The sequence below is a fragment of the Lonchura striata genome, chromosome 5, assembly GCF_046129695.1.
Source record: "Lonchura striata isolate bLonStr1 chromosome 5, bLonStr1.mat, whole genome shotgun sequence".
In the NCBI taxonomy this organism is placed as follows: domain Eukaryota; kingdom Metazoa; phylum Chordata; class Aves; order Passeriformes; family Estrildidae; genus Lonchura; species Lonchura striata.
The window spans coordinates 34,779,425-34,806,634 of record NC_134607.1 but is presented as its reverse complement, the minus strand read 5'-3'; the positions used below and the strand labels follow the sequence as shown (position 1 = coordinate 34,806,634).

General features: G+C 38.7%; 1 protein-coding gene across 1 annotated transcript; it reads left to right on the top strand.

The window, feature by feature from the left end:
• Positions 1–213: 213 nt before the first annotated feature.
• Positions 214–25,440, top strand: TES (testin LIM domain protein). The gene is made up of 7 exons (XM_021542598.2): positions 214–292; positions 9,372–9,457; positions 18,185–18,431; positions 19,593–19,928; positions 23,155–23,370; positions 23,893–24,051; positions 25,249–25,440. The coding sequence occupies exons 1-7, from the start codon at positions 266–268 to the stop codon at positions 25,438–25,440; spliced, it is 1,263 nt and encodes a 420-aa protein (XP_021398273.2). The 5' UTR covers positions 214–265.
• The last annotated feature ends 1,770 nt before the right edge of the window (positions 25,441–27,210 follow it).

Below are 27,210 nucleotides of genomic sequence, written 5' to 3'. Positions count from 1 at the left end.
AGGCTGCACCAGCGCCGCCGCGCCGGCACCCCCGCCCCGCCGGGGCTGACTCACGGCCGGCCCGGGCGGGGCGGCAGGGATTGGCTGGCGGGCCGGGCGGGGCGGCGGGGATTGGCTGGCGGGCCGGCGGCGGCCGGCGGGGATTGGCTGCCGCGCCGCCTTTGTTCGGCTGCAGCCAGTGCCGCAGGGCAGCGGAAGTTTGAGCGCCGCGGAGCGCGCGAGCGGAGCCTCCTCCGCGGGGGCGCCTCACAGCCGGAGCCCCGCCATGAACCTGGAGAAGAAAGTGAAGAAGGTGAGGAGGGCTGCCCGCCGGGATGTCTGCCGCGCACGCCGGTGTCCGCTCTATGGGCACTGGAGCCCCCGCGGGGACTGCGCCGGGGTGGCCCTGGTGCCGGGATCAGCCCCGCCCGGCCCCGCGGCGGAGGCGGGAGGCGGGCGAGCCGGCTGCCGGTGCCCGGGGCGCACGGCTGGGCTGCCCCGCTGCTCCGCCGCAGCTGCTGCCCCAGGCGGGGCCCTACCGCTGTTCTGTCTGCGAGTTAAACGTGTTCAGTCCCCACAGTAAACCCCTGAGATCTGATAGTTGTTTTCATGTGTGTGCGCGCTGTGTATGTAGGCATGAAACTTAAATTACAAGCGGACAAGTCGCTGTTTGTAGTTATGTTAGTGATTAATTTCAGACCTATGATGTGACTGACTCCTTACAAGTTTGTTATCAGCGTTCCTATGGGTTACCCCCTTGAGCGAGAAGCCTGGACTTGATTTTTCTTTATTTTTAAAGGTATATTGACTAGTTAGTTGCGTCAAATCGGCAAGAAACAAAAGGTAAGTAGAAGAAATTGATAGGTAATCCAATTGTATTGAATTTCTTTCCAAAACTAACCATTTAAAACTTCCTATGTAAAACTGACTTGCCGTGGGATACTCTTATAAGTCTTTGCTTCTAGTTCTATCACAAATTAAATGTAGTGCTAAATCACTGACTTTTATAAAAATAAAAACTTACTTGTAGTATCTGTTTTGATACTCTTTGATAAGGGGAAAAGCACCTTTATATGTGAACATGGGTTAAATATATGCAAAACCGTAATTGATATGTGAAAAGTAGTCTTTTGAGGGGTTTATTCTTGAGTTGTTTTATTTACAGGTAGCAACTTGTTTTAAAATACACGTATGCACTTTTGTATACCTGTGTGCTTTTCCAACTTGCAGGCTAGAAACTGACTTGGGGGTGGAAGTAGTTGTGTAGTGTGGAAAGCGACCTGTTAGGGCTGAATCCTAGCAGCGGGTGGCCTTGAGTTACAGCTTGCTTCAAGTGATGTCACCACGTGATAGTGTCACTTGGGTGAGGATCTTGCTTTGGAGGAACTGCCTGTCTCAACCCCCAGTCATTGGGCCATCAGCGTATAGGAGGGTGTAGCTAAGTACTGTTGCTGTCTTTAGAAGATAGTTGTTCCCCTTATGTGACTCTTTGTATGCAATGAAAATAAGCCTCTTGAGTAGATTTGCTTGTATTTTCTAAGCTTGTATTTTCTAAGTCCATTCTTCATTTTTGAGCTTCTGTATTGTCTCTTTGGAAAGCTGCTACATACATTTATATCTACATGTCTAGGTTTTGTGTGAAGAAAAGAACACTCAAAGTCTGTTTTCATTGTTGATATTAGGTTTCGTGGGTTTTTTTCTCCAAATGTAACAGCTCTATCACAGTCTGTCTGATTGGAATTGCTTCCCTCCAGTACAAGACCAGTAGGATTCCAGTTCTTCTAACTACTGCCCTACCTGCCACAATTTCTAAGCCATCCTTTCAGCAGTGGATACCTTATATACTTTCTGTCTCATGACAGAAAAGCAGCAGTCCTGTTTAATGTACCCTTCTTAAGGAATCTTCAGGGCACAATTACTTTGGCTCAGACTTTTAATTTATTTTCTGTTTGGTTTCTTTCATGCATGGTAAAAGTAGCCAAAGGAACGATTAGTGCTGTGTAGCCAGATACCTCACTTGGTCTGAATCCTAGACTCTGGGCAGCCACAGCCTGCCAGAAACAGAAATTTCAGCATGCACTTGAGCATACTGAGCAATATATATGCAGAACCTATGCAAATGTGTGGTCATGTAAATTTTGTAGTCAGTTCACTGTGCTTTTTAGAGCTATTAAGTAACTGGCAAACATCTAGGCAGTGAATAGTGTCTTTTTGGCTGTCTTGTGAATACTAAGACTTTCCTGGTCTGTTACAATTTAGGGAAAACTGTACAGTTTTCTCCTTTTTTGTAGGGGGAGTTATATTTGCTCTTGCATTTAAGGATCATGACAACAGTGTTTGTATGAAGTGATTGCACAGCAGAGCTGAAGGGTAAGAACAGGAGCTCCAGCTTGAAAAGTACTCGTGCAAAAAACAGACCACTGTTTCTCCCAGATACAATATATGCTGTGTTCTCAAACGTTGCTTTGAGGCTATAGGGAAAATAAATAAAGATTTAATGCTTTGTGTTGAATACTCTAGCAGAACCTTGTTCTAACAGCCTGGATTACTGCCCTGTCTGCCACCTCTGTGAACTTGGTAAAATGAATCAGTAGGTCACGGTCCTGCTTTTCAGCCCTGCTGGCAGCATGGTCTCATGCTTCGCTAGAGAAAATAAGAATCTGGCAGTGAGTCTGTTCTATATAAACTTTAACAGTATAATACTTGCTTTATAAAAGGAAACTTTGCTTGCAATGGAGAAGGGGCAGGGCAGTTTGGGTGGAAGAGGTGCAACTTCTCTAGTGTGGAGTTTGTGTGGTTATTTTTCAACTTAGTTTGTTCTGTTACAGTTGGAAAACCAAACACTGCGTGCTTTAGACATTGCTAAGTCAACAACTGTAATGATCCTTGATAAATGAATGGTGAATGAAGTATGTATAGGAGCAAAGGAAACTTTTCTGTGTTTTGCAAAGCATGATTTAGTAATGTCTGCTAGGCTGCACTTCCTGTTGAGGTCAGTGTTTGTTTTGGTGTTACTGCTTTGGAAACCCATTATAGTAGATAGTTTTTTGCTGTTTCATATGTATAGTAACATCAAGGAAATATACTTTTATTCAGGGGTGAATTTTGCCTGAAAGTGGAAGAATGAAAACATTTATGTAGATATGAAAGGAACTACTTCAGTTTTGTTCACAAGGAAACTAAGTAACTGCTTCCTGCGTATGCTGTGGGGTTTGAGGGTTCCCCCCCCACCCCCCATCAACATTAAAAAAAAAAGTGAATAATTTTTTGGATCACCTGTCTGTATCCACACCTCTAGATTTTTTTTCCAGCATCCCTCGATAGTAGCTTGGCAAATATGGCACAGCTAAACTAAACTTTTTGACTCTTACTCTTTTTTTCCAATGGCAAAAGTATTCCCCAGGTGTCTTGACTATAAAATATCATGAAATGCCCGAGTAGCAAGTCAAGAAACTCTTTGAATGCAGGACTGCATGACTTTTAAGATAAGCTGAAAGTTTATTCGATAAGGTATAATTATAAACCAAGTATTTTGTAGCAAGGGGGAAAATTAACTTACCTTGAGTTACAGTATTCTGTCATAAAAGTTACAAAAATCTGATTCTGCAGTTGTTCCTGGAAAAAAAAGAAATGTTTCTACTTTCCTCTAAGTAAGTAATAGTGAGTAGCAATTTTCAATGAAATTTTATTGGTAAAAGTTGCTTAAAATTACTTTCTATATTTGAAGAAAGTATGCCGAACCTGTCATGCGAATTACTATCATCTTCCTAGCAGATACAAAGTTTACAGTTGTAAGGGTGTAGATGCAAATATCTATAATGTAGTATATTTTAAAATTGTATTTTACAATCTAAATAGATACATGTTTCATTCATGTAAAACTAATTCTTATGTGTATTGGTTGTGTATATATATATATGCATGGGTCTTTTTCTAGGTAAGTATATGTACAAAATGCCCTAATACATAGTTTTTGCTGATGACCAAAGTTGGTGGGGTTCTTTAGGTTCTGGAGACTTTCAGGAAGAGCAGAGCTGCTAAGATGAAGGCATGTTACACCTGTTACCTAGCATCTCAAATTTGGTCAAATTAACAGGTAAAAAGAGTCAGGAGGCTTCTGTCATGACATTTCCAGAATACACCAGATCTAACTGTACTCCAGTACTGCTATGTATGTGTTTCTGGTTTTGTTGGGGAATTTTTGGTAGTTTAAAAGTCTGCCTAACTCTTTATTTGTGCCTGGTTTTCAGTCTGAGGTTGTCTAGCTACAGCTTTTAAAAGCTGAAAAAAAGCATGCTCTTTCCTGCATGACTAAAGCTCCTAAAAAATTAATCTGTAGGTTTCCAGGTTTGCTTCTCAAGACCTAATGTTAGAGGATGCAACTGGGTAAGAGTGCTCAGGTCAAAACAAAATCCATGGAGTATAGTGAAAATGATGATGGTTATATTTTGTTGGAGGTTTACAGATCGTGTTATAGTGTATGTCAGCTGCATTCAAACTTAGCTAGTGTAATGCTGGACTTTGTGAATAAACAACTCTTATTTTCTATCCAGCTGTGCTATCTTTGATAGCTGTTGGCCTTTTGAAGGTATGTAGCAGTATCTTAAATATTTAAATTCTGAGCTATTTGATATTTAGTAGAAGATATCACAATAAAATAAATTCCTGAGACTTTTGTACTATCAGGCTACTGCAGCTCTTGATTTATTCCTCTGCCTGTCCTGCCCAGATCATCTTCCAAATATTAGTTTTGGATGCAGTCACTTTTTGGCATCCTTCTTTCTGTGCAAAATGGACTTCTGTACCCAGGGTTCTTAATTCCAGTCAACTTCTCCCTAAATCAAAACACATGTTTTAAAAAACCCAGGGTCACAGTTGTCATCAATTTTAATAGACATGTTAAAACAAATATAAAGTGATTTGTGGGATACTGCTCTTTGTTACAAATCTGAATTCTGTTTTCCTTCTCATACAGAGTCTGTGAAATTTTTTTAAGATCATTGTCCGAATATTCTTGTCTTTTGTAGTGGTTTGTTCTTTTTTCATTCAGGAATCGTAAGAAGTATCATTGCTCTTCTGTTTAAAGTTCAAATGCTGTAACCTGTTTTAATTTTCTGTTTGTTGGGTCTCCCTCCTAGAGAAGACTTCTGATGGTACAGAATATAGTAAGACCAGGTCTCAGCAATAGAGCATGCACAGCAGTGAGATTTCTCATGTTTTTTGGGGTTTTTTTGTTTGTCCTTCTTGCTTTACCTTCTCTTCTTTGAAAGTGCCTAAAGCACATTAAGATGTACTAGAAATCTGTTGTACTCTACAGGTGCTTTCCCACTTAAACATCCAATTAGATCAATAATTAACTAGAACATTCCTAGGATTTTGTGGTAAATCTAATAATAGCTTTAGCATGGATCACTTCAATTCTGTGCTTGGAGCACCTTCAAGCACAGGAAAAGGCTCTGAATAAAAGAATAGTGAAGAGGATTTAGTTCTGATCTGAGGCTCACTGTTAATTGTTGAAATCCATTAATGGCAGCATTCTCACTGTATAGCCACATCTTTTCAAATTCTGGAGGGATCTCTAACACTGGAAGGGTTTTATGGAGGCTAAGTACAAGTATTGTGTCTTACTGCCTGTGGAAGGGTAAAGCTTACCTGTCTGGTGGTATTGGAGTGAGGAAGGAAAAGCAACTGAGGCCTGAGTTAATTCTGGTCTTGTGGTGGCTCCAAGGAGATAAGAAATGTTCAATAAACTTAAAAATAAACCCTTCTGATAAGCCAGGTTTAAACTATTTCATAGGAACTGCTGTTTCTCTTACACTTCTGAACAAACTCTTAGACAAACTCTTAGAATGTGATCATTTGGATTTTTAAGATGACAATACGCTTCTGTGCATGACCCTGTACTGTAAAGTCAGATAGCTTTTGTCACTAGATTCCAGTATAAACTGAAACGGGGCAGTCTTTCACTAACCGTCACTTGGCTGTAACCAATTAAAGCTTTTTGCCCTTGGGTACTATGTAATCCTGAAAGCAGCATGCAATGGATGATCTCAGTCATAGTCATATCATCTTCTGTTCTCAGGCTGTTTAAATCAGTACTGGGTATTTTGGTAATACCAGATGGGTTTGGTTAGTTTTTGCTGTAAAATTAAAATTAATGGTGGTAGACAAACAGGAACCTTCTAGCAGGATTCAGCTGACCTATGTGTGCCATTTCTCCCATAATTCCATTTATGGGGAAAATGAGTTCCCTGCTGTTCCAGACATGCATTACCTCTCCAGTGCTCAGCCTGCTCTGTATTATTGGGTGTTTCTGCTTGGAGCTGGCCATGTTCTGCAGAAGATATGGAAACAGATGGATAGCACTAAAGAAGCACCACACTGAAGTTTGAGGCTTTCTGAATTTCCTAAACTACAGCTGAATTGGCTGCTGAAGAAGAAAATTTCTGAGCCTGATGCTTTCTTACAGCTGAAGGATGGCCTGTTACAGGACTACAGAGAAATATGTGTAATGCACTGACTTGTGGATAACAATATCCTGCAGTGTTTTTGACTTTGGCTATTTTATATCTTAATTTTTGGCAAGTAGCCATGTAGTTTCGCTGTCAGAACAAAGGCTGAGGCTGTGTGTGCATCTAGAATCACATCTAGTTTGGTGTTTAGTGTGCCTTTCAGTCTTGAGCTAAACCTTTTCCAAATGGTACCCAGACATTGTGTATGGAAAGGTAATTCCCTTCTTCCTGTTTCACAGCAAACTGCAAAACCTGTTTCAAGACAAGTCTCTCTCATTTGCTAATTCAATTTATTTGTCTTGAATTGCACAAGCATTTACATAATGGTGTGCTCTTTATTTCTGGGGAGGGAATATAGAATGCTGTATATCTAAAGAAATCTGCACTAAGACTTCTAGCTGTGAAGGTGCAAGTAGGCTGGCTGGTAGTCTGGAGAGAGTATGTTCTGGGTGGAGCATTTAGTTAGCATATATTTTTCTCTCCTTAATTTGTTTCTGAAGAGGGTTTTTTTTAGCTTAGAAAAAAACCTTAAATGTTAGGAGGAGGCTTGGAAATTATAGTTAAAATTGTTTTTGCAATTTTTTATATTTCTTACTTGAATTTCAGATTCTGCTTTGGGAATTAAAATGCCAAGCTTATTTTTCAGTAGTATAAAACAGTATAACTGATGTCACTATTACAAGTGATACTATGTTTATAAATCCTGTAATTGCAGTACTAATGAGATTATGATTATTTCCCTTTCTTCTCATTCCACTCTTTTTGAAGGAAGGGGAGAGCCTGAGCATGAAGAAGTAATGTCAGTTTGTAACTTAAGTAGCAGCAAGAGAGAATGGGTCATGTTGTCTTTTTTTTCCTGTTGATCAGGGTTTTGAGGGAGTTTTGTTTGTTTGCTAGTGCAGTGCAGTCATATTTTAATAACTTTTTAGAGAGGATGTCTTTAAAAACAAGACAAACAACACCAAATGAAAAACAACCTGTCTTTCTCTTCTCCCCCTACCCACACCCCAAAAAAAAAAAAGTTATGTGTTGCTTTAGCTTCCTTTTTCCCTTTAGAAAACATCATGGGCAACATCTTGTTCTCTTTGAGTGTGAATTGGAACAAGCACTCAGTTTTTTTGTGATTTGTGGTACGTGTGTGTATATATGGGAGATGTCTGGATTCCAGATGAGAAGAGTCCTAAAAATGGCCATCTTCACTGAAGATGAACTGTTGTTAACCAATTAGCTTTTAAAAAGTGTAGCTGATGAAGGACCTAATCTTCAAAGTTACATTTATTTAAATATCTACTGGTGTGTGTATGTATAAGCTATATATATAGGTTAGCACCTATAACAAGTGGGTTTCATGAGCCCTTAGGTTGATGAAGATGTCACCATGATCACAGCCAGTATTTCATCTTACAGATATGGAGAAATAATGTCATCTCCTTCTGTCCATCCCTGCAGTAGCTTAATAACTGCCAATATTCCTCCTTCTTCTAAATAGATCATGATCTTCAGGGTAGTTTTCCTCAGGGATGTCTGATCATTGTAGAGACAATGATCCTTTTAATTTAAAAGTTACTGAAAACATGGTATTCCCTGCATTTTACCATGTGTTCTGTATTAAACACATGGTAAAATGGTTGGTGAATAATCTGTTCTTTATTTTGGACAGAGACAAGTTGAAAGTTAACCTGGTTTATATGTATTGTACATACAACAACAGTAGTATGATTTCTCTCAGTAAATGGCGAACTTAATAATAAAACTCTATCCCCAAATGTAATTAACTTTGGCATTGTGTTGTTGCCAGAACTAAAGTTAGTACCAGAACTTGTCAGTTCTGGCTAAACTGCAGATGAGCTGTTTCTACCTACAGCTGGTAGGTAGAAACAGCTTCTCCTGCTGCGTGGGGTGTGGGGACGGGGTTCTGTCTGCATGTTGGGCATGAGCCTGCATACCCAGCTGTGGCCACATTTCCATGGTCCTTCATCTGTCTGATTTGAGAGCTGTGTTCCTCAGAGGTTTAAAGTGCTGGAGTGAGACATTTTAATTTTACTGTGTTATGTGAATGCATAAGTTATCTTGCTTTGTATTTATCACCTCAAACTTAAAAAGCTATTACTTGGTTAAATGTGTTGATGTATGATGATATATGGTGTGAATACCTTTACTCTGCACTGTTGTCTATATTCTCTGATATTTCCTCTGCATTGTGAATTGGTCATCCATCCTTTTGAAACTTTACATATTGCTTCTGGTCATTGATTTTGCTAGCTGTGCTGTTTCTCTTTCCCCTCAGAAAGTCAGCTGGTATGAGTCCAGCTCGAATTCTAATTGTAAAAGGCATATGCTGCTCTCAGTCACTATCAAAGTAGCCTCAAATATACTTGGAAATGTTAGACAAACCACTTAGTTGTTTCCTTTATTTGAGGTTAATGCAAATAAATCTGGGGTCTGTTTATTTCTTGGTCTCCTGTATTTTGCCAAGTCATATACTGTAAATCACTTTGTCCAGGTAGCTGGATTAAATGTCCTTTGACTTGAGGTCTTCTGGCCTCACTCTGATTTCACAGCCTAAAACCTGAGAAAATGCTGCAAAGAATCTGCTTCTTCTCTTGTGTGAAGGTTGTAGAGCAAACTGGGCTGGGGAGAAAAGTCACCAGAAAAGTACTAAGGCTACCTCTGCCTGCTTAGCTCAATCCTGCTTGTGTGACCACTGTTACTTATATAGATATGATGGGAAGGTGAGTGCACTCCAAATGCTGTCCTTATGTCAGCTTAGTCAAATGCTTAATCTTCTTTAGCTTTTGATTGCAGATTATAAAGGTACGTAAGATCATTCATGCACTATAATACTTGAAGCTGACTGTAGTCATGTTCCTCTGTACACAGATGGGCTTGGGCCATGAGGAGGGATTTGGTGCCCCCTGCTTAAAATGCAAGGAAAAGTGTGAAGGATTTGAGCTTCATTACTGGAGGTAAGTGACAGCAAATGTATCCTAATCTGTGACTCAGCACTGCAGACCTTGACATATGTATGCAAGTGTCTAAGTAACCATTTTTGTTCTCTCTCTCAATTAAACTATTAAGATGCTTTTAAAAAGCAACACAGTTTAGGGCTAGAAATTCTCAGATGCTTTACAAGAGAGTATCTAATCACTTGTGAACATCCATTTTATCTGCCCTGAAGTGAATGGTAGTACTTCTACTGCATCATTTGCTTTAGCTGACTAAACAATTGAACTAGGTGTGTAAAAACATGTCTAGCCTTACTGTAAGAAACATGACTGGGAAGAAGTGTGTTTTATCTCTGTAATAAAATGCTGTTTCAACTCCTGATCAAATACAAAAGCTTTGATCAGAGATGCTATGTAAAATTATCTTGAAAATATTTGAAACTTTGTACACACCTACAACTTATTTAGATTGGGGAAGAGGTGTCACTTGTGTGTGTCACATAAATTCAAATAAGTTAGATAATACTGAGCCTTGAATAGTGTACTTTTCCTAAGTGAGTTGATGATAACAGTAAATAGTTTGTCATTACTTTTGCAGAAACTTTCTATTTCATTAAGACCTTCCTTGTTTTACTGAAACAAGATGTATATATGTATATTAATGCATTTATGTATCTCTGTCCCAGTTCACTCATAATACTGGACGTGCTCTAAGATGTAGCTTAGATACTCTGATTTTTTTAGGAAAAAGGTCCCTCTCAAAGGGAAAATCGTGAAAAGAACAGAAAAATAGCTGTTAATAGCACTAACATATGCTATCAATGAAAATTATTGCATTTAACCAATGCTAACTAGCTAGAATGAAAGTTGCATTTGCAGTAGAATGTTGTTTTGTCATATAAGGTAGCCTTTGTACACCAGCCGTAGTGACATCAGGTGCTGATAAGGCATAGGAGGTTTTACATTTTCACCCAGATATTTGACTGTAGATGAGACTGTTTAGAACAAAAACAAAACACAGCAGAAATGTGTTATAAGTTGATACATAATCAAGAAGCTATATTCTTATCTGTAATATGTAGCCATAGAAACATCTAGAAACAACTTACAAATAATGACATGGATCAAGAAGTGTTAATTCACTAGTAAGTAAATGTAATCATCTAAAAGTAAAATAATTTATGGAAAGGTTTTTTCAATATGCACTGCATCACTGAGGGGTTGTGTGTAGAAGTAATAGTAAAATAAAACAGAACTAATGTAAGTAATGCAATAAAAGAGTATTTTTTAAAGTGCAACAGTTAAGTGTTTATCCATTGTTAGATGAGAAATTGTATTACTTTCTGCTGAAAGCTCTTTTGTTCATAGTCACTGTAATGCCCAGTTAACTTTCTTTTTTTTTTTTTTTACTTTTTCTTAATTGCTAGTGTTACACTTTGTAATTGCTATATTATTCTTTAGCATATAATAATTTGGATTAAAAAGAAATAAAATTATTAAAGTGATTTAGTTACATCATAGTATGATTGCAAAGTTAAAAGGTGTCTTCTTCTGTGTGGGTATTTGGGGTATTTTGCCTGTGTTTTTCTTTATCTATATTGCACTATCCTCCTGTAGTTAGGGCTTATTGTGCCAGGTCCTGAAAACACAGCTCCTCAGAACACTGTATCTCCTAGAAAAGTAAGAATTTCTAGACAGTAGTAGATTAAAGAGCAAGTAATGAAAAAGATGTAAAAACAATGACTATTCAGCTAAGGTTTAATTTGGAAATTGAGTCCATATGTGATAGACAAGATAAGGTGGCTGGAAGTAGTCTGAAAAGCTTCATCCAAGGGTTAGACAAATGTGGCACATAGCTCTGAAACAGTCAAAAAGTTAGCAGTTGTGAGAGAATTCAAGAATGGGTTGGAAAATAGCTGTTCTTCCAGCAGAGCTACTACTGGTGACAGTAAGAGCGTGAATCTGAAGTCTTAATTCAGTTTTGTGTAAATAGTTTTCAAAGGAAAAAATATATTAATATGCTTGCATGATGCATATATTTTTTTGTAGTCCATCACTTAAATGGAGCACATTGCATCCCAAATATCTGTTTACTTAGTTGTCAGCCTTTAAATCTCAAACTCTGTTTTAAGTAGGAATAAACTGTAGCACAAGTTACAGAATATTGTCTTTATAACATGAATAGTCAAAATCATTTCAAGTTTGCCCATTTATTTTATTGCTACTTGTCTGTAAAAGATAAGTCTTGAAGTAAGAATTGTAATTAGAGAAACAGTTACATATTGGGAGAATAACTGGGGGTTGGGATTGACCCTGGTCAGCAGCCAAACACCCATACAGCTGTTCACTCCCTGGCCCAGACAACAGGATGACAGGGACATCAGGGAGGCAAAATGAGAAACAATGAGGTGACTCCTGGGTTGAAATAATCAATTTAATAGGTGAAGTGGTGGGTGAGCAAGTGGTGCACAGGGGGAGTCGCTGGCCATCTCCCACCAGCACACTGATGTCCAGCCAGTCTCCAAGCAGTAACTACTTAAGAATTCAGAAACGCTGACTTCTTCATCCTCTGTTTCTGTTTTATTGCTTATGATGATGTTATATAGCATTTAAACTCTGCTGACCAGTTTGAGTCAGCTGTGCCCCTTTCCAGCTTCTCTACTTGCTGAGGCGGGGTGGGGGCAGAGTTCAGAAACGGGGAAGCCTTGACTTCGTGCCAGGAGTGCAGAGTACTAGCAAGTCCTATCAAGGCCGTTTTAGCTGGAACCCCAAAGCACAGTTGCCTAAGGGCGTATGAAGAGAGTGACCTCCGTACGAGCCAGATGCGGCCCAGGGAGCGGAGCAGTAGCGGCAGCGCAGCGTGTGCCGGGCGTGGTTCTGCTGCGGCTGTGCGAGGCTGACGCTGCCCTCTCCTGGGCACAGCCGAGGGGCTTCCGCACATCCCACAGCTCTTGCTTACGTGAAACGCTGTTCCTCAAAGAGCCAATATGTCATTTCTTTCTGTATTTTCATACAAAAGACCCTCAGTTCTTCCTCTGGAGAGTCAGATTGTAAAGTGCACAAAAAATCCAAGCGTACCTATCTAGTAGCAGGGCTTTGCAAGGAGTTACTACACCCTTCTCTATACTGGGAGTATTTGGAATATATCTCTTCTGAGGTGGCACATATTAAGTCTTTTGTGCTGTAAATTTTGACACACTGTATAGGCAGGTTTTATAGATGCAGAACTGTAGATTGTGGCTAGTATAGAAATGGTGGTAAACTAAGCCTTTAGTAAAATTTATTCCTAAATTTTGAAGTTCTGATAGCCTCAGTGTTGCGAGCTGAACACAAAATGAATAAAATGAGAGATGTGGTCTACAATGGTAGTTGTATGGCTAACAATTGCCTGGTATACCTTGGTGTGTTAATAGCTTTTGCTTTTAAAATTGTCCTCAGAATCATGCTTCTGTCCAAGTGTAACAGCAGCAGGAGGTTGAGAAGGTCTTTTTAATTTAGGTGTTAGACTTATTTCAAGATGAAAAACAACCCCACACATGTCCAGTAGGTCAGGCTGGATGCAAGAGATTGCTATTCAGTTAGTTACATATTGCTCTTAGGGAATGTATTTCCCACTAAAGGGGACTATGGGACAGGAGTGAGAAGTTGCTAAAATCAGGAGGGAAGGTTCTGATTTATCTTGGTTGCATACATACAAGGAAGTGGTAACTGTCCCTGATGTGATTTCCCAAGATGCTAAAAAAACTTCTGAAAACAAGAATCTTAAGCTTGGGAATGATCTTTTTCAGCATGTGGCTTCTCTGCACAGATATAGTATGTGGAAGGCAGGGAGACCCCTAAGTTGGCTTTAAGATTTTCTGATACTACAGCTGGCAGGGAAGCATTGAGGTGCAGTTCAAAACAGTAGCAATTACTTATAGCTGCATTAATAGCAAGAAAACATTACAGAAAGAATCAAAAAATCGTAGACTTGCATGAAGAAGCAAAGTGCCTTCTCAGTAATTTCATTGAAAATGCAAAGCTGGGAGGAGTGGTGGATACACCAGAGACCTGTGCAGCCCTTCAGAAGGATTTTGACAGGTTGAAGAGGTGGGCTGAAGAGAGCCATCTGAAATTCAACAAAGGCAAATGCAGGGTCCTGTACCTGGGGAAGAATAACACCATGCACTAGCACAGGCTGGAGGCTGACCTGCTGGGAAGCCACTCTGTGGAGAAGGATCTGGGAATACTATGAAAAACAATCTCTTCCTGAGCCAGCAGTGTGCCCTGGGGGCCAAGAGGTCAATGGTGTCCTGGTGTGCATTCTGCATGTGGAGTGCTGTGTTCCTCAGTACAAGAGAGACATGGAGCTCCTGGAATAGGTTCAGTGCGGGCAACAAAGGTGATTAAGGGGCTGGAGTATCTCTCTCAAGAGGAAAGGCTGAGGGAGCTGGGCCTGTTCAGCCTCAAGAAGTGAGGGGACCTCATCAATGTCTATCAGTATCTGAAGGGAGGATGTCAAAAGGGTGGAACCAGGCTCTGCTTGGTCATGCCGAGCAATAGGACAAAAGGCAGTGGCAGAACCCGATGCACAGAAATTCCACCTGTGCATCAGTTCTTTCACAGGAAGAACTTACTTGCTGTGCAGGTGACTGAGCACTGGAACAGGTTGCCCAGAGAGGCTGTGGAGTCTTCCTCACTGGAGATTTTCAAGAACCATCTGGTTTTTGTGATTCTGTAAAAGGAAAGGTTAGTTGTTGAGAAGGATGGGTAAATATAATTATTCATAAATAATACAGCCAAGATAAAACAGTCCTCTTTGCTAGCCAGACCCCTGCCTACGGATGGGTCCAGGGGTCAAGTGGACTGTTCCATCTCACCCCCAAAAGATGTACGGTTCACCCCGCACCTGTAACCCTCCCCTAAAACATCAAGCGCCTGTAACCCCATTGGCCCAAGCCTTGTTCCAGTCCACCCTGAAGCCCCCTGAAAAGGGGGCTCTGAGGGACCAGACCTCCTCTTGGAACTTCCCCTCCTCTTAGAACTCCCCCTCTCCTAGAGCATCCTTTTGTCTCTCCCCTCCCCCATCCTCTCAAGCCTTGCCATGTGCTGCGTCTGGCAGCTTGAGGCAGGACCTTATTCCCCAAGAGCAGCCTTCAGAGATCTCTCGTCTCCATTCACCCAAACCATCCTGGAGCAAGAAGAGCTCGCAGCAGTTAGTCATTCTGCATAGAGGGCACAAGCCTCAGGACTTGAGGATTTCTCTATGCTTGCAGCTGCTGCCTCCTGTCACTAGGAGCCAGCATAGGAAGGATCATGATCCATCTTATTTTTTCCTCTCTGTACACCAAAACATAGGCAGTCAGGAGGATGGTTAACATTTGATTTTGGAGAAGGAACTGGAAGTCTTTGATCCTTCATGTCAGTAGACATAGAGGACACAGGAATTCATCACTAGAGAGGATGGAATCTCCATACCTTTCTTCCTTGTTCTTTCTAACTACTGAAGACCTGCTAGCAAGGCACTATCTTCACAGGGCAAGGCACCTGTCTTCACAGTGATACATAACTTTTCATTCCACAGATTTTGAAGTTTCCTTCCTATCTTCCATGTTTTGAGTGGGAAAAGCTTTTCAGACTTCTGAGATGTGAGTGGAGGAACATTGCTCTGCTTTTATGAGGTCCTGAGAGCTGTGAAGACATAAGGAGAACTCCCTAATACCCCCTTCAGAAGAGATCTTGCTGAATGTCCTCAAGTGAAGAGAAAATGTTTTCAACAATGCAGATGCAGAGAAAAAGAAATTTTCACTGCCTGTCCTCTTGACAGAGTCAAAGGAGATTCAACTGTCTAAAGCATATATGTTTTTATATATTTATATGGTATTGGATGTATATAACTGCAACTGTTTTTTCTTGCTCATAAGGTGTTCACTTTAACATCAAAGATAAAAATAAAGTGTCAGTTATCAAACAGACTTGTGAAATAGAAATTTGAGGTAATGGAATGGGGTGCCTTCAATGAGATAGCTGTATTAAAGTCAAAAAAATGACCAGCCAGTCTATTCTAAAGAGAAGTAATTGTCTGTGTCCCTTCTGCAGGGGTGATAGTGAGTTACTAATGAGCAGGATTGTGCTGTGGCAACTAGAGAAAGAAGTTATAACTAAATTGTAAACAGTACTATTCTGGAACAGTTATGTGTGTAAATATCAACTATGTATTCTAGTGCTGGAAATTATTCAAGAGGAAAAATTATAAATCGGGACAGGATACTTTTTTTTGGGGCTGTTAGCAGCTGTATGGACATCTTCATGTGGCTGAGATCCAGGGGGAGCTTTGGAGAACATGGGAAATGGCAACGGCCTAGGGGATATTCCTTCGATTTACTGAGATATGCTGACATCAGTTGTGACTCAGCATTCTCCACATTCTTTCTGTATTCAGAGGTACAACAGTACACAAGTTCTAATGCCAAGGCCAATATTGCAGTTGTAACATAGCCCCTGTAACAAGGTCAATGCTGCTTTATTGTGTTGGATACTGTAGAGTGGGTAGAGTGCACAGCCTGTGTCATATGGCAGTTGTGACCACACAGGCAATACAGCAGTATGAACTGTTCTTACGGAGGTCTGTCGTGAAAGCAGAGCAGTTCTGGACAGCATGATCATACTTCAATTGGTGTAAGTCTGTGCAGGGAGCCCAAGAATGTCTGGTCTTCACCAGTGTGATTAAATCACATCCTATCAAGACACAAGACTAAAACTGGGGGTTACTGTTGCTAGAGATTTAAGTTGTAAGAGTAAATAGAGTGTTGTTTGGATGGACAAACTGCTTCAATTCCAGTAGCATGTGTAGTGTGAGGCATAAAGCTGCATGGTGATCATGATGTAAATCACTAAATCTGCAAAAAAGCAAGGTTTGATTCTGTCACCTGGTATTAGATCTCAGAAAAGATATGACTAAGGTAATAAGGTATAAACACATGCATGCCATAAAAGCAAAGTGAATATGAATTGCTTTATTAGTATATTAAATAGTCTATAAGTATTAGCTGTGTAAAGCACTTGTGTAGATAGATGCTGAAGATCTTGCAAAATGTTATGTTTCAAGTGCTTGAGATGCACAGTAAAGCTTTTAGGCTTAGTGGGAAATGCTAGTTCATGCTTGAATGTTTTGGTAAACTGGGAGATTGCAAAGCAATTAGTGTATAGTAGCTATTCTGGTAAGTGTCAGCTTTGAAATTCTGCACATCTTGCCTGTTGTGGAAATGAGATGGAAGCTGTCAGACAGTCTACATCTCAATTAGTGATCTCTTTAGGTATTTGTGTGGCAAAGTGGAGTTGCTTCTGCTTAACGTTCTTATTTTGCATGAGTGGCTCAGTTTTAGAGTTAGGTATTCTTATTTGGAGTGGACTTTATAACTTAAATTACCACAATGTATGTTTTCTGTGTAACCACATGACCAGTGCAGCATCCACCACACACTGAAATGTTAGTACCCCACATCCTAAACTGGTGTACATATAGAGAGCATATATTTGGGGCTGGCTGTGTATCACTTCAGGTGACCAGTTAAAGGTCCTCCTTCCTTTCCCATTACCTCAGGGGCTTGCTGTAGTCATGGCATGTTCTTGTTGTATTCTTGTGACATACCTTATTTTGGCACCTAACTTGCCTTCAAGACTGTATAAAGCAAGATGCAGAACAATGTTAGAGTTTGATGGGTTTTGGCAAACAGGATTCAGAAGCATTTTATAGCTAATAGTTTATGCTATTTGTTGTATGAGGGATAAATAATGGGGTAAAACACTGCTCATTCCTTTTCAAACTCTAGAGATCTAGAAGATTGATATGCTTTCTTGGTCTGTAATAAGAACCTTTAGTTAACATCTAGTTTCACTGATTTCTGGCTGACTGCTTTGAACTGAAGTTCTGGGGACACTGTTAATAAAAAAGGAACTAGCTTGTCTAATCCAAGGTTCTGTTCATTATATGTGAATTGTTTAATTATGCTTAAGGTAACAAATTACTTTCTAATATTCGTTGGCCACAGCAGTTGAAATATGTTGTATATGAAAAGATATAATTTATATCCAAGTAAGTAGATATACTTCTACCTTTTAAGGCTGTTTTCTGTGAAAAGTCTTCCTACAGCATGTGCCAGAGTACCTCTGACTTGGTTCAGAGCTGTTTTGAAAGGCTTTATCCATATAAGCCTTTAACTTTTCTTTCATCTTTTCTTTAAGTCCTGTGCTTTGAACAGAACTTGGTGCAATTATACTCTTCATATGTCTGTATACATTTTCTTCCTTTCTTGGAAATAATTGTTTCCACATGATAGCAACCCAGTGATAACCAAATATCAGTCATACCATGAAATACATATGAAGAAAATAGTATAGTGCATGTAACTTTGAATGTATGAAGAGCAACAGAAAAACTAAAATCCCAAGTAATTGGTTACTACATTGGGTTGTTTTATAATAAATCTGGTAGGTGACTGGTATGTTTTTGATCCGTACTGAGATGTAACTGAAGAAATTACATAGGTTCATATTAAAAATGCATTAGTGGAGTTGACTGATACCTATCTGATAATAGTATCTGTAAATAATACAACAGGACACATAAGGAGGTGTTTGACATATTGCAGAAAAACTGTATATTTCCTAAACAAAGGACTGAAAAGAAGGGTTTAGCTTCCTGGTGATGTTGCTACATACCCATATGGTGTGAGATTGTAATTTTGTGGCTGTGTCCATGAATTTCAGGAAAATATGCCGCAACTGCAAATGTGGCCAGGAGGAGCATGATATCCCTTCAAGCAATGAGGAAGATCGGAAAGTGGGGAAACTCTTTGAGGATACAAAATACACAACCCTGATTGAAAAGCTGAAGAATGATCCTGTGTATAAACGCAATGTAATGATACTGAGCAGCCCAGTGCCAGCCAAGAAGAACATAACCATTGATACTGTGACTTATGAGTGGGCTCCTCCTGTTCAGAGTCAGGCGCTTGTAAGTCCAGCTCACATTTTATCATGTTCAATGCAAGAGTTTCTGGGAGATAAAATAGTAGAGCTTACTGGAAGGATAACTTTGCCTCTTGTAGTCTTCCTTTCTTCCTCCTCAAAACGGAAAATATGGTGCCTGTTTAATGAGTCTTGCATCTGTCATCTTGCTTTATGGATATTTGTCTGTAGAAATTCTTAAAAACCTGGAGAGATGAGGTAGTTTTTAATACATAGGATTAAGAGCTATCTACTAAGTCCATGTAGTCCAGTTTCTGTAACCTTCACTTTTTTTTTCCTTTTTTCCTTTTTTCCTTTTTTATTTTTTTTTCCCTTTATTAAAAAAGTTGAAAAATTTGCATGGAGTGTGGGCTTAAAGAGAAAAAAAAAACCCAACACATAACACCACATCAATTTATATCATTGTTTAAAGTTAAGAGGAACACTTAGTCTTGTTTATAGCTTTTACTGTATGACAAGAACAAGGTCATTGTGGACATCTAAAGGAGTAGCTTTCTTCTAGTATGTTTTAGCTGAAGTAGATGAGATGGTAGATAGTCCTCTGAGGATCTTGCTTCACTTTTCAAACTTTGATTATTAATTTATTTTACCAAAATGTTGTGCAGTCCATGCCCGAATGATATTATCTCAAATTATTCCTTTTCAGTGGATTAATCAAACTTTGTGCATCTAAAACTTATTTAACATTCAGTTAAAAATTTGATTTTTAGCCTTGTCATTGCTTTATTTAAACTAGGGTGTTTTCTTTCCCTTAATATATCTGGAGTTGTTTCTTCAATGGGCTGTATGCCCTGAGCAGATTATTTCAGTTTCTACTTTTCTAAGACTATACTCATGATCAGTATTCATAGATGGAGACAAGGTGCTGTGTAAATGTTAGTTATTCAGAGAAGTTATAACTCTTTTCTGTATGTTGTAAAGGGCTTAAAAAGGAGTCTTTCTCTTACTCTGGGAAGAAGCCAACTAATGCATCTGCTGTATTTTATCTCCATTACTTTTTCAGGAGCTTAATGTTTATGGAAAAAACCTTGTTTTTTGACAAATTTGACTGTCGCTAAAAACAGTAGAGATTACTTTAGTTGTGTTTGCTTATGAGAATGGGTCTGTAGCTGAAGTGCCATCTGATATGTAATTCCTCCTGATTCAGGCTAGGCAGTACATGCAGATGTTACCGAAGGAGAAGCAGCCTGTTGCTGGCTCGGAAGGCGCGCAATACAGGAAGAAGCAGTTGGCAAAGCAGCTGCCTGCTCATGATCAGGATCCTTCAAAGTGCCACGAGCTTTCCCCCAGTGAAGTTAAGCATATGGAACAGTTTGTGAAGAAGTACAAAAGAGAAGCACTTGGTGTAGGAGATGTCAAGCTCCCTGGTGATGTGGAAGTGAGAGCTCCTGATGAGAATAATTTGAAAAATGGTGGTGGCAGAGGTACCTCATCTGCTGTTGGAACAATGGAGAAGTCCCCAAATCGGAAAGCATCTCAATATGTAAGTATAAGAAGGGAAAGATAAGTCAAGAAGGTATATTATCATCCAAGTGTTCTATTTGGTCATTTTAGCCCAATTAAATTGTTAATTTGGAATGGTAGAAGTCTGGGGAGGGAAAGAAGAAACTGGAAAATGTTGTGAATGTCTGCATAGAGCCATGGTTTCTGACAGTATTTAATGCATTGCAGCAAATAACTTCCTTGGTGACATTTTCATCCTCAGTGCAAAAACATGTTAGCTTGGAGATAGTATATTAAGGTGGCTTTTACAGAATAATAATCAAAAAACTTGTGTCATCTTATGGACTAGTGGTTGCATTCTTCTTTTCTTGAAGAGTTAGCTTAATTTTAGAAGCTTGTTTTCTCCTCTTTCTTGGAAGAGCACTGAAATTACCCACTTGAAAAATTGTGTTTAAAATGAAATGAAATTAAGGAACTATAAATTAACATGTCTCCATCCTGTGTCCAACAAGTTGAACCATACAACGGCTCTTTAGACTAGCCTTCTTATCATATTCAGCTCCATTTTCTGATCTATTTTTTTTCTTTGGCATCTGATTTCTCCTTGTAATAGCTCAACAACAAACAAAGTATATAAAACTACCCATTTTTCATTGATATTTCAAAAATTATATCTTTAATCAAGTATTTCAGACATAACTACTACTGTGCATGTTTCAACTACCAATTACAAATTCAACATAGGGGTAGGATTACTGAAGGAATTTAGGAGTGTTAAAAGCTATACTATAAGTTGATTTCTAGAAATGTTGCTATTATGTGTATGAATCTTTAAAAATATTTGTCTGCAGGTTGCTTACAGAAAATTAATATACAAGTTTTAGATGGAGAAAAAGGCTTGCTTAACATTGGTTGTAGAATGTGGCTTTTGGTGTTATTGGGGGGTGTGATGTTGTTTTTTGTTGTTAGTTTCTGAACTAACAGTGTGAAATACAAAATCAGCAGTTAGGTTTTAGCTTTGGGCATAGCCACTTTCCCCAAAAATTTTCAAGCTGTGCCATTTGGTTACCTGTAGCAATTTGCTAATTTTTTTTTTTTTTTTTGGTCACTGTCTTGTTATGAAGAATCTAAGAAACTAAGAAGTTATTTTACCATGGCTTGATTAGGTTACTGTCACTTTGTCTTATATCAGCCTTTTCTGCTGGCTTACTTTAGTTTCACAACAGCAATTCTTATCTCCTCAAGGAAGACCTACAGAAATGCACATCTTGCATTGTACCCTGCTGATCAACTGCCTTGAACTATAATAAGACAACAGCAGGAGGCACTCTGTCCTATTGAGTAATTGTATAAGAAGGTGCTTTATTTTTTAAATTATGCTTGTTCATCGCTTCCAGACTTTTCTTATTCCGGTACCTGAATATTCTTCCTGCAGTTTAAGCCAAGCATATATTATCACTGTGGGCTGTGATTTAGAAAGAGGCTTGTAGGTGCTTAATAGCATAAGTGAACATTTGGGTTTGTTTTCTGTTGTTAGGTAATGAGTTTACACTAGGTTAAATAAATCAGGATTTAGTTATGTTATTTTTAAGTATTTTGGGGGGGGGGGGGGGGTGGGTCTTATTTTTGCAATGAGATTTTGTTTCAGCTGTATGATTTAGCATTATCTCAGCTGCTTTTTAACAGTTTAGCATAAATTGATATAGAAGAGCTCTTAAATACTTAGCAGAAGAGTGCCATCCTTGTATACACTTTTTTTATTAATTCTGCATTTTTGCACATCGGATTTTCTCATAGGTTGTTCTTCAGACTGAGTTTGAAAGCTGTATTCCTGTATCTGTGGTAAAAAGAATATATTGAAAAAGTAATTTTCATTATCGGAAAGAATGCACTTCTTTGAAACCTGATAAGCAATAAAAAAGCAAACCCAACAATACTAGCAACCAGGTCTCCACTATTAGTGTAAATATGCCTATAATAATTGTCTCTGTGTTTACAAATACAAAGCTTTTTCACCATGACTGAAAGCTGAATTAAAGAAAAATGAGTACTCAGCATATTTTCATCTTGTAAATAAAGAAATTTTTATTTCCAAACCACCAACATTTTTATTTCCGACCACCAAAGCTGGAGATGTTGCAAATGGTAGGCAAGTGAATCACATTGCCTAGACTTGGGTCTAAGCAGGTACTTAACCTTCCAGTGGACTTCTCTTGCAGTATGAGGTCTAAAGTAGAAAGGTCAGAAATCTTCATATACATGTATGTTTGAACTTTCCCTTTCATTAATTTCCCTACATTCTGTATTCTGTTTCTGTTCCAAGTTGTTCTTCTTCTTTTGGTGGCTTTTTGTCTATCTTTTGAAATTGTCAGGTATCTGGGATCTGATCAATATGCCTTGTAGTTGAGGTACTTTATATGTATTTTATTTTTATATGTATACACAAAGCCATTTGTGGCTGATGTGAGTCATAGAGGAAAACCTTCCCAGGATGTTCAGGCCAGTCCACAGACCAGCTGGAGTGCAGGAAATGCCAAACTGGTGATTAAACTGTAGATAAAAAAATTTTGCTTCAGTAACATAAATCATCTGTGTTTTTTCACTTGATGGCTAAACCCTCTCTGTAGGCAGGCATTGGGCAGAAGACTGATTGTGAAGTCTCTGGTACTATTTGTAGTGTAGTGTATGTAAGCTTTTGTAGTTTATCCATAGTCACTCTCATGTCCTAAAATCATTAATCACAGACTGTTGGACAGCAGCCATGAGTGACTAGCATCCATAGAACACAGCTTTAAAGTGAATAAGTTTGAAATATTCACTAATTTTTTATTTTCCCCACCAGTGATGCAGATATGGCTTGGTCTTCTTGTGGCCTATAAGCACAGCCATTTCCTTGTCATGCATTCTAGTCATGGTTGGTTAGCTTGGATTGAGGATCATTATTCTCTCCTTATTCCTAAATATGTAAGGTTTACAGAGCAGAGCATGAATTTTAATTGCCTGTTTTCTTTAAACACTGGACTGCAATTGCAGAATGTGAATATAGCAAAGTACAACAATCCTTTGAAGGAGCACTCATGCTATGACAGTGGAATGTGCATTGCTCATCTTGAATTGCTTAGTTAAACCTAAACTATGGTACAGGTATATCCTGAACCACTGCTCTCTACTCGTGGGACTAAACTAATGCTTTCATTTTATTTTTGGAAATAAAAAGAATTAATTTATAAAAATAATTAATTAACTTGGTAATAACCTCTTTCCAGTCCTGCTACCACTGCAAACTGAACATGAAGGAAGGTGACCCAGCTGTCTATGCAGAACGTGCTGGATATGACAAATTGTGGCATCCAGGTTGTTTCACCTGTTGCACCTGTAGTGAACTTCTAGTAGACATGATCTATTTCTGGAAGAATGGTAACCTGTATTGTGGAAGACATTACTGTGATAGTGAAAGACCCCGATGTGCTGGATGTGATGAGGTAGGAAATATCCTAGTCTTTTCTTCTAGCACAAGTTTGTTCCCCTGAGGAAGTGATTAGGAATTTTCCTAAAATATTTCAGTCCAGGAAGATGATGTGCTTTCACCAGTATAGTTGATATTTGAGTTGCAAAAAACTGAAACCAATATGGACACTGCGCATTTGGGAAAACCCATACTTTGCTTTGGATTTGGTGGTGATTTTGCACATTCTGTAGGGACATAGGATGTGATATGTGAAGGCAAAGTATTCCAACAAGTCACACTTACACAGTTGTTTCCTTACCAGGGACACTAGGAGCCAGACTGACCCTGGGCAGCAACAGGGAACAGCCCTCCTGGGGCCTCTGGCATCTGTGAGCTCTTGGGAGCACCATGGAGGCTTTTGAGATACAAACAATGGTGGAATCAGTGGGAGTTCTTTGCAAATCACAAAACATCCAGAGGCTAGATTTATTAAAAGGTACACTGTTCAGATGAATGTACTTGTTTACTTGTACACTTGTTTGTATCTTCCTCATAGCTAATATTCAGCAATGAATATACTCTTGCGGAAGGGCAAAACTGGCATCTGAAACACTTCTGCTGTTTTGATTGTGATTGTGTTTTGGCTGGGATAACCTATTTAACAGTGAATGACAAGCCAGTCTGCAAATCCTGCTACATGAAGAACCATGCTGTGGTAAGGTCCTTACAGATGTCTTGGTGTTATGAAAGAAAGGAACATGGAGCTTCAAATGCTTAACTTTTTCTCAATCTGGGAGTATTTGAAGAGTATAAATTGAATATTTAGGCTTGAGTCAGTCATCTTCTTCCCCTTCAGGAAAAATAAACCAAAACCCACTACTTTAGGCAGCCAAGTGTTTTGTCACTTAATAAATTTGGACAAAAGCCATTCCTGGGGTGGAGGGAGGAACCTCTTGGAAAAACACCTAGAATTTAGCCAGTGGTGAAGCAGGATTTGGTAACAGAAGGAGTAAAGTAGCTGAAGATGAGTGATGCTGCTAAATGTTTAGTGCTCATCAATGCATTGAGCCTGGTGGGAATCAACTTCAGCTGCTGCTAAAAGCCTGTAGTTAAATATTGCCATCTAGGTACTTTTGTTTCATTTATTTCTACCCACACGTACTAAAAAGGAGAGTGATTGACAGGATGAAGCTAGAAGTTCGGAAAAGAATGGTAGTTCTTGATTCATGGTTATGCTGGAAACTAATCTGAGATTATGATCCATTCATATCTATAATTTAGCTAGCTACTAGTTGGGGGCTCAGTCTAATGTACACCTAGATGATTTATATAGTGAATGGAGAAAAAAATTATCATCTCTAGTTGGCAGTTAATAATATTCTGCGGTAGGTGTGAGAAATTGTGTTTTTGGAGAGGCTTTTTCCCCCCTCTTAAAACATTAACTTTCTCAATCTAAATTGTAATTTGTGAACAACCAGATTTTAAGATAAATTACATTCAAGACTTTATTATAACCTTTAATTATTTGGCATTACCACAGAGCTGTCAATGCACAGGAAGATTTGTAGCTAATCTCTTCACATATTTAAGTTAATACATGAAGATCTGTGCTGTTTGACATAAAAGGTTTTTGTGATTATTTGGTTTTTGGGAAATCCTAACCATCATAAATGTCTAAGCTTAGTCCCAGCAGCAGATAACTTGTGTCCATTTTATTATTTTGTGCCCTCAGCTGAATTCTAATCAGAACACTTTAAAAATAAAGAAAAAAATCAAAAGCTGGAGACCTTTTTAAAAGGCTTCTTTTAACACCTATTTCTCTCCTCCAAAAACATTTAAGAGTTCCAGGTTTTATTGCGCTTGAAGAGAGGGTGTGTGTGCTTCATCTCAGTGTTGCTTTATTTCTCAACAGATCTGCCAAGGCTGTCACAATGCTATAGATCCAGAGGTTCAGCGTGTAACATACAACAACTTCAACTGGCATGCCACACGGGAGTGTTTCTTGTGCTCCTGCTGCAGCAAGTGTCTCATTGGCCAGAAGTTCATATCTGTGGCAGGGATGCTCTTCTGCTCAGTGGCATGTAAGGAAAAGATGATGTCCTAAAAGAAGACATGTACAGAACTAATCAAGTATTGCTGTGTTCCAAAAGCTCTTGCATTTCTACTGTAAAATATATAGTGTCAGGGCATTTAAAATTATTGAAAGTATTAAATAGCATTTCCCAAAGATTTTTTTTAAATGTCTAAAGCTTCTTATGTAATCCTAATTTCTTAGCTATAGTAATACTTTCTCTTTTGGAATACTGTTTCTGAGTCTTACTTCAAATTGCTTCATACAACAGAAATGTAAGAACAATACGTTACAAATTCTATGCATTCTAAGGGATCTCTTCACTGTGAAGAATCTTTTTGCTGTATCTTGTCTAATGGAGCAAGAAAATGTGAAAATGCTCCAATTTATCTTTTTTTTATGATAAATGCAACTCTTCCACCTCTGGTTTCACTAATTTATCTTTTTTATAGTTTTTCTGCTTTCATCAAGCACTTTAGATAAAATGATGAGTTTTGCTGCCATGTACAGTTTTTGTTTTCCTGACTTCAAGTATGTAGGGAGAATGACACTTAAAAAAAATTTTCTTTAATAATTTCTTTATTTAGTTTTGACACATGGGTTCTTGGGGGATAGTGACTTCTCATGTCTAGTTTTGAAAGTAACTCCACCAGTAGAAAAATGTTGGCTCATGTTTCTTTCTTGCAACTGTTCATGCCTGGAAAAGCTTTAACTTTACAAATACTAAAGTTATGTTATAGACTGGTGGTAAGGGGTGCTGGTAGCAAATAAGAGCAGGTTTTGCTTAGATTAAAAAAAATGCCAGAAGTAGTGGGTGTCACTTTTAGCCTTTCAGAACTGGCTTCTGTTCTGTTTCATGAATGTTCCTTTTGTAAGTTGTGCCTTCTATCAAGAGGGATGTGGACATAGTGCTGTATGCATTTCCAAGAATGTATTTCTGCAAATGGATCCTACTTTTAATTTCTAAGTTCTGAACCAAAGCACGAAGAAGTCTTTCCCAAAAAACTTCCATAATTTGAGTGAAAAAATTCACAGCTGTGTATTAGCTTTGCTTACTAGATAAACCAAATGTGTGGCTCTTCCTTTTATTTAATAATTATAGACCTACAGTGAAGCTTCTTAGATGTCTTTGTGCCAAACACTGAATAGAGAGTCTTTGGCCTGAAAAAAAAAATAAAATAATTAATTTTAAAAGAAAAGTCTATGCAAGTCTTATGTTCCGTTCTTGTAAGTTTTATGGTGATTGTATTGTAACACCTATAAACAAAATTAGTGGTTTTCACTTTAAATTGTCTACCAATTTTGTTCTTGTTCAGTCCCCTCCAGAGAAGCAAGGAGGAAGAGAAATGTTCCCACACTTCAGCTGGGACCTTATTTCCTAAAAACTGAAGACCTGTATTATTGTGCAGTGGTTACTGTCTTGTCTAACTTTGTTAATGTGCAAAACAGTGCGTCTTGTTCCAACAAATGCACAACTTCACAACTTAGTGTTATTTTATGTTCACATAAATTATTTTAAGACAGTGGCTGGGAAGTTTTGAATTCATACAAGTGAAGCAATGGGTTGAGAAAATAAAAGTGCATTGTGATCGTTTGAGTCCTGTGAAAATAAGACCCACTGAGGTACACTGGGATTTTTATAAGTTGTCTAAGTTCTAAACTACATCCATGTGTTTGAAGCCTGTACAGCTTTTCTCAGAGATCCTCAACAAGTACAAAAAGTGTATGTATTTCAGCTCATACTAATAAGCTGTATCCTTGCAAGATTTGCAAATTGAAACCAAAGAACACCAGAACATCTCA

Bases quoted from the DNA above. Each gene is read 5' to 3' on its own strand.
- TES (XM_021542598.2), top strand. From the start codon at position 266: ATGAACCTGGAGAAGAAAGTGAAGAAG. The intron at 18,432-19,592 runs GTAAGTCCAGCT...CTCCTGATTCAG, and splicing joins CTGTTCAGAGTCAGGCGCTT to GCTAGGCAGTACATGCAGAT. The intron at 23,371-23,892 runs GTAGGAAATATC...TCTTCCTCATAG, and splicing joins GATGTGCTGGATGTGATGAG to CTAATATTCAGCAATGAATA.